This window comes from Chanodichthys erythropterus, chromosome 23 (assembly GCF_024489055.1).
Source record: "Chanodichthys erythropterus isolate Z2021 chromosome 23, ASM2448905v1, whole genome shotgun sequence".
Classification (NCBI taxonomy): domain Eukaryota; kingdom Metazoa; phylum Chordata; class Actinopteri; order Cypriniformes; family Xenocyprididae; genus Chanodichthys; species Chanodichthys erythropterus.
The window spans coordinates 31423693-31433236 of NC_090243.1; the positions used below are offsets into that span (position 1 = coordinate 31423693).

At 34.9% G+C, this 9544-nt stretch overlaps 1 protein-coding gene across 2 annotated transcripts; it reads right to left on the reverse strand.

The window, feature by feature from the left end:
* Nucleotides 1–991: 991 nt before the first annotated feature.
* On the reverse strand, nt 992–9335 carry bloc1s5 (biogenesis of lysosomal organelles complex-1, subunit 5, muted). 2 transcript variants are annotated; one of them, XM_067378101.1, is made up of 5 exons: nt 9160–9335; nt 8133–8183; nt 7822–7951; nt 6492–6550; nt 992–2730 (listed from the first exon to the last, which is right to left on the reverse strand). In XM_067378101.1, the coding sequence occupies exons 2-5, from the start codon at nt 8181–8183 to the stop codon at nt 2557–2559; spliced, it is 414 nt and encodes a 137-aa protein (XP_067234202.1). In that variant the 5' UTR covers nt 9160–9335; the 3' UTR covers nt 992–2556. The 2 variants fall into 2 exon arrangements, with proteins under 2 accessions (XP_067234202.1, XP_067234201.1); XM_067378100.1 differs by having other exon boundaries at nt 2411–2730; nt 8101–8183.
* Nucleotides 9336–9544: the final 209 nt, after the last annotated feature.

A 9544-nucleotide genomic window follows, 5' to 3' on the forward strand; every position in this document is an offset into this window, starting at 1 on the left:
GCAGGTGCACAGATGGCCTTAAACACATTCAGACATGTTTAATGCAGGAGATTTTATACAAACACATATAGAGGAAAGAAAACTGTCATATGAGAGGGTTCTTACAGTTCCTGACTGATGTGAAAATGCCTGTGATTAGATGTAAACTTAAAGGATTTTAGAGGCACATGTGTGCCATGATGGACATTTTTATATGGACTGAATGATCTCATGGATGTAAAACTCATACTGAAAGACTCAAATTTGTAGTTTAATTTGAACCCGAATAAGATTTTACAGGCTTGAATGCAAACATATATTAAATATAAGTCAAAGTCAAAGTCATCTTTATTGTCAATTCTGCCATATGTTCAGCACATACAGAGAATAGAAAATTACGTTACTCTCAGACACTGGTGCATATAGATAACACGCGCAAACACACACACACACACACACACACACAAACAGTGAATGTAAGATACAAATAAATACATATAAATTAGTAAATATAATATTAGATGAAAACCTTCTGTAAAATCAACAAGGCTGTAGAGGACTAAATCAGCCTAAAAGGAATCATATGAAATGATACTTATGTCATTCCAAGCCAATTCGATTTTCTTTTTTCCATTGAATACAAGGAGAAACATAGCTGCAAGCAGCAATTATCGGTGTTCAAGTGCTTTAAAGGATTAGTCCACCTTTAAATACACTTTTCCTGATAAATTTACTCACCCCCATGTCATCCAAGATGTTCATGTCTTTCTTTCGTCAGTCGAAAAGAAATGAAGGTTTTTGAGGAAATTTTCTCGAAACATTTTCGGAAAAAATACAACAAAATATCGCCTTGAACGTACTTTCCATTTCTGCATTTTTCAAAACGCTTACACTGAATGTTCTACGCCTTCCCTTCTACTTACGGAACGAACGCAGCGCCAGTTTCATTTTTTTCCGTAAGTTGAATAGGGAAGGCGGAGAACATTCAGTGTAAGTGTTTTGAAGAATGCGGAAATGGAAAGTACATACAACGCAATATTTTGTCGACATTGGCTTAATGTAGCACCATCTTGTATATGTTACATATTACCACGCTTGTTTGTACAGTTTTAACCACTTCCCTTTTTTTTCTGTGCTTCTAATATGTAAAGCTGCTTTGAAACAATTACCAATTGTAAAAGCGCTATATAAATAAATTTGACTTGACTTGACTTTATAAAGCATATACAGTTGTATTTTTTTTTTTGAAAATGGCCGATCGTTTCGCTAGATAAGACCCTTATTCCTCGTCTGGAATCATTTAAAGCCCTTTGAAGCTGCACTGAAACTGCAATTTGGACCTTCAACCTGTTGGTAGCCACTGAAATCCACTATATGGAGAAAAATCCTGGAATGTTTTCCTCAAAAACCTTCATTTCTTTTCGACTGACGAAAGAAAGACATGAACATCTTGGATGACATGGGGGTGAGTAAATTTATCAGGAAAAGTGTATTTAAAAGTGGACTAATCCTTTAAGGCCTTTAAGCACATTTTAATTAGCAAGCCTGTAATCATCTCGATCATATGGAAAAGACCATTTACAGCCAATACAAGCAATTTACCATATGAAATATATGTTTTATAAAGCTTTTTAACAGTATTCGAGATTGAGCCAAAAACCTAAGAACTAGTTGTGGACAGCGGTAATCCTAGAGGCAAAGTTGCTCAGAATGAGGAGTTCATGTGGTATGAATTCCGTGGACACACAAAAAAAAAAAAAAAAAAAAAAAAATCACACAATACATGATCCTTTATGTAAGTGAAAAACTCAAAGGTGGCCGATTTCTTTCTAATTTCTCACAGGCCTTTAGGGCCGCGAGTCAAACAGGCTTAGCAAGTTTCGTTCCGATTGGCCTCCGTCAGCCTTGTCTGATAGCTGCTGAAAATTCAGTGGCCAACTGTGGACATGCGTCAATGTCCTCATAGATAGTTATGGCACCTTGGGCGAAGACACTGCAATGCTGAATAAAGTCGTAGTTTTTGTTATTTTTGGACCAAAATGTATTTTTGATGCTTCAAAAACTTCTAACTAACCCACTGATGTCACATGGACTACTTTGATGATGTTTTTATTACGTTTCTGGACATGGACAGTATACTGTACATACACTTTCAATGGAGGGACAGAAAGCTCTCGGACTAAATCTAAAATATCTTAAACGGTGTTCTGAAGGTGAACGGAGGTCTTACGGGTTCAGAACGACATGAGGGTGAGTCATTAATGACATCATTTTCATTTTTGGGTGAACTAACCCTTTATGTTTGCACTGAAGTATATTCTTTTAAAGTCTATTACTTCTGTGATATGAACTCTTTTCTTTTAAAGTAAGTTGAAGTGTACTTCTTTTTCACAAGGGTTGCAACAACATGTGAGTGAGTAGATGACGACAGAATTTTTTTATTTTTGTATAAAATATTTATTTAATGTCATGATCAACAGCATCAACAAAATGGAAAAAGGAAATAATTGGACTACACTGACGTGTCATCAGTAAAAACACATTGAGTACATTAACAGTCACACACAGGTTGAAGGTTCAGAAGCTGCTGTGCTTGGCCAGGTCTTTCTTCATTTCATCGTACTGAGCGCTGAGTCGCCCCACAGCTTTAGCGTGCTCCTCATCCACCTCCTCCTTCAGACGAGACTGCTCCTTCAGGAACTCCTCCCAGTCCTGCTTCCGCCTCTCCACACACAACTGCAGATGTGTGCTCTGATCACACACACATATCAATACACAATGTGTCCGTTACTTATCAACACCTATCACAAGAATTTGTCTGCAATTTGACCATTACAAATATAGTCACTATGTTTACAATAGACTGCTAGCTACTGCATACTACATAGTGTACAATGCCTTCCATTTTTAAAGATAGTTAGTGAATCAGTATGCTTCAGACAAATATTTCAATCCTTATCTGTCCTTATCTGTAGGTTTATGTTCTGTTTTATGGACTTTAGCTGTGTTTCTGTTCCTGTGCCCTTTGTTCCCACTTCTCATTTGATCTCATAGTTACTAGGGATGCACAATATATATCGGGCACCATATCGATATCAACTGATATATGTTCATTTTTAATGTTATTATGGTTATTAAGAAAAGTAGGCCAAAATTTTAAAGCTGATAAATAATTTCCTACAGCTAAGACACTTCAGATGCGCACTGTTCGCCATTATGACAAAAATTTGTTAAATTAAATTTAGACCACCCCACCCCCAATAAATGTATTAGAAATCATAACATTTTTCAGTTTATTTGATAATTAAAGGTGCCCTAGATTCAAAAATTTAATTTACCTTGGCATGGTTAAATAACAAGAGTTCAGTACATGGACATGACATACACTGAGTCTCAAACTCTACTGTTTCCTCCTTCTTAAATAAATCTCATTTGTTTAAAAGACCTCTGAAGAACAGGCTAATCTCAACATAACACCGACTGTTACGTAACAGTCGGGGTGTACGCCCCCAATATTTGCATATGCCAGCCCATGCTCCCAACATTATGAAAGGCATTAGACAAGGGCAGCCAGTATTAATGTCTGGATCTGTGCACAGCTGAATCAACAGACTAGGTAAGCAAGCAAGGACAATAGCGGAAAATGGCAGATGGAGCAATAATAACTGACATGATCCATGATATCATGATATTTTTAGTGATATTTGTAAATTGTCTTTCTAAATGTTTCATTAGCATGTTGCTAATGTACTGTTAAATGTGGTTAAAGTTACCATCGTTTCTTACTGTATTTACGGAGACAAGAGCCGTTGCTATCTTCATTTTTAAACACTTGCCGTCTGTATAATTCATAAACACAACTTCATTCTTTATAAATCTCTCCAACAGTGTAGCATTAGCCGTTAGCCACAGAGCATACAGCCTCAAATTCATCCAGAATCAATGTAAACATCAAAATAAACACTGTACTTACGCGATTAGACATGCTGCACGAGGAACACTTTGTAAAGATCCATTTTGAGGGTTATATTAGCTGTTTGAACTTTTTTTTATGTTGTTTAAGGCAAGTGCAAGCTCTTGGGGCATGGAGCACCAGATTTAAAGGGCCACACACCCTGAATCGGCTCATTTCTAATTATGCCCCAAAATAGGCAGTTAAAAAAAAATGAATTAAAAAAAAAATCTATCGATCTATTTTGAGCTGAAACTTCAGACAAATTCAGGGGACACCTTAGACTTATATTACATCTTTTAAAAAAAAGTTCTAGGGCACCTTTAAGGCCTTTACACATTTCAATCATTATACAGAAACCAGCAACCCACCCCACCCACACAAAACCATCTCAAATTTACGCAATTCACATGGGTCATATTTTTCAAGGTGGAAAATATGGAAATTCATATAAATCTGGAAAAATCACATCCCGGTATATTGTCTATGCTGTTGCTTAGCTGTTGCGTTAGTTTGCTCCTGTTATTTCTTCTTGGTTTCTGGATTTGGATTATCCTCTTTGTTGTTTAATAAACCACATTTTGGCTACAATTTGAATCCACCTCTCCTTCTCTTCCTTACCTGCCCTGCACGTAACAGAATCCAGTCTGTGGATTTTGTTTTTAATTTGCAATCTACAAAATTGTTTTTCTCTCCTCAGCTTTATTTTACTTTTGATTTAATGTAATCCTCTAAAAAAAACCAGATACTTTGTATCAACTTTAAAAAAAAAATATATATATAGTTTGTTACAATCAAATGTATTCATTTTTTATTTATGTTTCATTCAGACCTTAACCTTTTAATTTAATAATATTCAAAAATATTTTGTTCCACAAAGACAAAAACATTCATACAAAGTGAAAAGATTATATATTATAAAGACCATTTAGATTAACCCTTGTGCGGTCTTCGTTTGGGAAGTACACTCAGGGTCTTCGGGGTCTCCACAGACCCCAGGCAACAAAATGCAATTTTGTAACAAAATACTTGTTTTTTAAAAAAACATTTAATTTTACTCTGTTTATTAATGTTTTTACTCCATGTTTGTACAGTTTTTGGAGGATTTATCATATTTTTTAAATTTATATAAATAAATTAAAAAATATTTTTTTAAAATAGGTTTTTATACAAAAACAGCTTTTTATGTAAAATTCACTTTATAAAAGACCCACATTTCTAAATTTCATTCATGGGGATAACATGGATAATTTGACATGGTTTAGTGTAAGATTTTTGCCCATCTTTTGGAAAATGCAGTTTTAAAAGTAAAAAAACTATCATTTTTACCAGTAGATGGCTGCAGAGCTGCACTATATGCTATGTGCTATTTGAATGACTGAAAGACATCTTTTCATAAGTTTTTTTCAGTTGGATTCATATCTAAATATTATGAAATCACAATTATAACAATAAAGGGTACTTTTTGTCAAAGTTTAGTATTTTTTGTAATGAAAAAAAATAGTTTTTCAATATTGTTACATTATGATGAGACTCCACTGTGAAAATGGACAAAATTAATCCTCAAAATCAACATTTTGGAAAAATTAATTTTTTTCAGTACAAAAAATGCTAAACTTTGACAAAAAGTATTTTTTATTGTTATAATTGTGATTTCATAACATTTAGATATGAATCCAACAAAAAAAACTTATGAAAAGATGTCTTTCAGTCAGTCAGATAGCACATAGCAAATAGTGGAGCTCTGCAGCCGTCTACTGGTAAAAGTGATTTTTTTTTACTTTTAAAACGGCATTTTCCAAAAGATGGGCAAAAATCTCACACTAAACCATGTCAAATTATCCATGTTATCCCCATGAATGAAAGTTAGAAATGTGGGTCTTTTATAAAGTGAATTTTACATAAAAAGCTGTTTTTGTAAAAATATTAATTAATTTATTTATTTATATAAATTTAAAAGATACGAGAAATCCTCCAAAAACTGCACAAATATGAAGTAAAAACATTAATAAACAGAGTAAAATTACATTTCTTTTTTAAAAAGCAGTTATTTTATAACAAAATTACATTTTATTGCCTGGGGTCTGTGGAGACCCCGAAGACCCTGAGTGTGACCCTTTTCTTTACACTAACATAAAAACAAGATATCACTCCGATTTTTTTTTTCTTTGTAGATCTAGAAAGTGTTAACAACGGTACAAAGTTTCATGTCATTTGGACAAAGAGAATATTTTTTTTATTTGAGCAAACGTCGTTTGGGGTCTGTGCAGACCCCAAAGACCCTATAAGGGTTAAGAGAGTAAAATGTTGATTTTTGTTGACACTTGATAGTGTTTAATGTTCAGTTATGTTGGGTTTTTAGAACAGTTTCGATTACACTGGGTTTCCATTGTGGCGAAGAGTGGCGCTTTTGATTAGGCTGAGAACGGATACATAAAGAGGATGTTTGTGCTGCTTTACTTAAAAAACAATTAATACTAGTGCTAATTAGGAGATCTACCTTTCTGCAAAGTTCAGGTTGTGCATTATATATTGATGCACTTCTATTTTCCTCATGTACCTTTTCAGCCTCTAGCTCCCTCTGCTGGATCCTCTGCGCCATATGATTTGCTGCTTCAACTGCAAATAGAAAAGCAAATATCAACACAATGTCAATTATTCCCATCAATACACTAATTATTTCAACAAAAACACATTCTTAATGAATTTCCTGGCCATGTCAATAAATAATACAGATCTAAGTATGTTTAAAACCTGTTTAAAAGCAGACAGACAGATACAGGGGTTGGACAATGAAACTGAAACACTGGCTAATATAGTGTTGGAGGTTTCACACATATGCGCAGCCTGGTGGCCGCGCATATAGTATCCAGTGTAATGTTGGCATACCTCCAAAAAAGATGAACCACATCCAACAGGAGTAACTGTCAATGCAAGATGAAGCTGTCTGAAAGGGATGTCCAGGAACTAACCCGGACTGTATCCAAAAAAACATAAAAGCACAGCTGCCCGACTCACTGCAGAATTAAATGCGCACCTCAAATCTCCTGTTTCCATCAAAACTGTTTGTTAGCAGCTCTACAGAGTCAATATTCATGGTCAGGCTTCTATATAGCCTAATGTTGGTTTAATTTGTGCCAACAGTGCAAATCTTGGCCTGTGGACAATAAGAAACATGCATTGTTCTCCATCTTCACTTTTTCCCACATCTGTGGGAGTTACAATGTGGAGAAGCCCCAAGAGGCTTAAGGGTGACTGGTGTGGCCCGGAGTGAAGCATGGGGGTGGATCAGTAATGGTTTGGGCTCAATGCCATGGCATTCCCTACTGTGCTTGATGGGCGCATCACTGCCAAGGACCACCGGACCATTCTGAAGGACCATGCGCACCTAATGGTTCAAACATTGATTGTACCCTAAAGGTGCGGCCATGTATCAGGATAAAGCACCAATACACACAGCAAGACTGGAGACAGGATGGTTTGATGAACATAAAAGTGAAGATGAATCTCCCATGGCCTCCACAGTCACCAGATCTAAATATATTTGAGTCACTTTGGGGTATTTTGGAGGAGCAAATCAGAAAATGTTTTCCTCCACCAGCATCACATAGTAACCTGGCCACTGTTCTGGAAGAGAAATGGCTCAGTTTCACTCTGACCACTGTGCAGGACTTGTATCTGTCATTCCCAAGACAAATTGAGCCTGTATTGGCAGCAAAAGTAGGCCCTATACCAAACTAATAAATTATTGTGGTCTAAAACCAGGTGTTTCAGTTTCATTGTACAACCTCTGTAGATTATTACACAAACACACAGTTTCAGTGTCCCTTTTCTCTTCCAGTTCTGTCTCACACTTCATCTCACACTTTATTATAAATAGCGAAACTTACGTCGTGTGAGAGCGTCACACAGTTTTTCATGCATACTCTCAGTGCACTGTGGCAGATCATTCTCATTTGTGTCAGACGTCATCTTATTCAGCTTTTCAAGCAGACGGCATTCTCTGAAAGCACGCTTCTCCTGAGGGAACACAAACATTTGTAGTGTAAATTTGGTTGTCTGTATGCCACAGGTCATTTGGAAGCAACCATATGTTTTATTAATTCATTTTAAAAGCAAGTATCAGAATAAAACTTGAATACAAGGCAATGTAATAAAACCAGGCCTGCCTCAAACTCCCTGATGAAGTATCTGATTTCACCTTGCAGGACCGGCCTGTGATCAATGAGTCTGGACTGAATATCACCAACATCTGTAAAGAAACAAATGATGTGAAATTAAATAAATATCACAATTAAAAAATAAATTAAACAAATTAATCAAGACATCTAATGTGTTTTAAACTACCTTCATTTAAATAATTATTTTGTCATATCTAAATGTTTTACTATGACGAATGTCTTTAATGCTTTAAAAGATGACAAAAATTCTAGTTAATAGCATTCATAAACATGACTGGATTTCATAATGATTAAACATGTATGTGATCATTACTATACTTATTAACCATTAATATTCAATATGGATTAATATATGAATTATATTATAGCTAAACTACAAATTAATAATTATAATTAAGGATACATATAATTATTATAATAAATAATAAACCTAGGAAAAATATTTTTGTGCGTTTTGATGTGCAGTTAGTAGCATTATATCTATGTAAATGTATGTAGTTCTGTCATTATTCAGTTAATTTCAATTCATTTGTTCAGCAACTTTTCATTCCAGTGTCAAGTACAGTCGATATCATGTACTTGGGTAAAGTTGGTTTTATATTCGCACATTCGGACATCAGTATTCAATAGCCTTGTTAATCACACTACACTGGGCATTCAGTGGACATTCACAAGTTAATATGGCATTAAAACAATACTTGCCTATTTTGATCGACTGTGAAAAATGTTGTAAGTTGACAATCGTTGGTTGTCAATATCATGTCGCTGCTTAAAAATTCGCAAACATTAATTTACTGCACATTTATTGGAAAGTCTGAATTTATCAGAAGTCCAAATGTGCGAATATAAAACCAACTTTACCCAAGTAAGTTATATAATGTTTGTCTAGGAAGCTCACTAAGCTTTGAGTCAGAGCCATGGACAAAAACTGACATATTCTAGTCTAAATATCAATACACATTCGATTCTCGAATCTTTTTTATCTGTATTTACTGCAAAGAACGACGTTTAAAATGCGTTATAATACACATAATCAACATAACTCACCCTTGACTATCTTCTCCATCATCCCCAGCCTTACACGATTATATTTAATATTCTGTCAAATGTTTCCTATTTACAAAGTCTGATGTTTGAGGAATGTAAATGAGTAAAGTGAAATGTTTCTTTGCAGAACGATACAAACAAAAGTGGGTTTCACATACTTCCAAGAGTCACGTGCAAACAATAACAGAAAATAACTGCAAAATAAAAGTCCCAAAGTGAACTTCAAAATAAAAGTTGCTATATAAAACAAAAGTCCTCACAGGACAAAGTTACAGAAAAACTTCACGGGCAGCAACATCCCTCTTTGAAGTCACATGAAATGTAGACTTCTGCAAAACGAGGACAAACAACACTGAAACTAATTGACTTTATTGTATGGAAAACA

What these genes read in the sequence shown, in the direction of transcription:
- bloc1s5 (XM_067378100.1), bottom strand. Translation starts at nt 9,181, where the DNA reads ATGATGGAGAAGATAGTCAAGG. An exon ending in ACTTCATCAGGGAGTTTGAG is followed by an intron (nt 7,952 to 8,100) that starts GCAGGCCTGGTT and finishes GTGTTCCCTCAG; the next exon opens with GAGAAGCGTGCTTTCAGAGA. An exon ending in GGGAGCTAGAGGCTGAAAAG is followed by an intron (nt 2,731 to 6,491) that starts GTACATGAGGAA and finishes GTGTGTGATCAG; the next exon opens with AGCACACATCTGCAGTTGTG.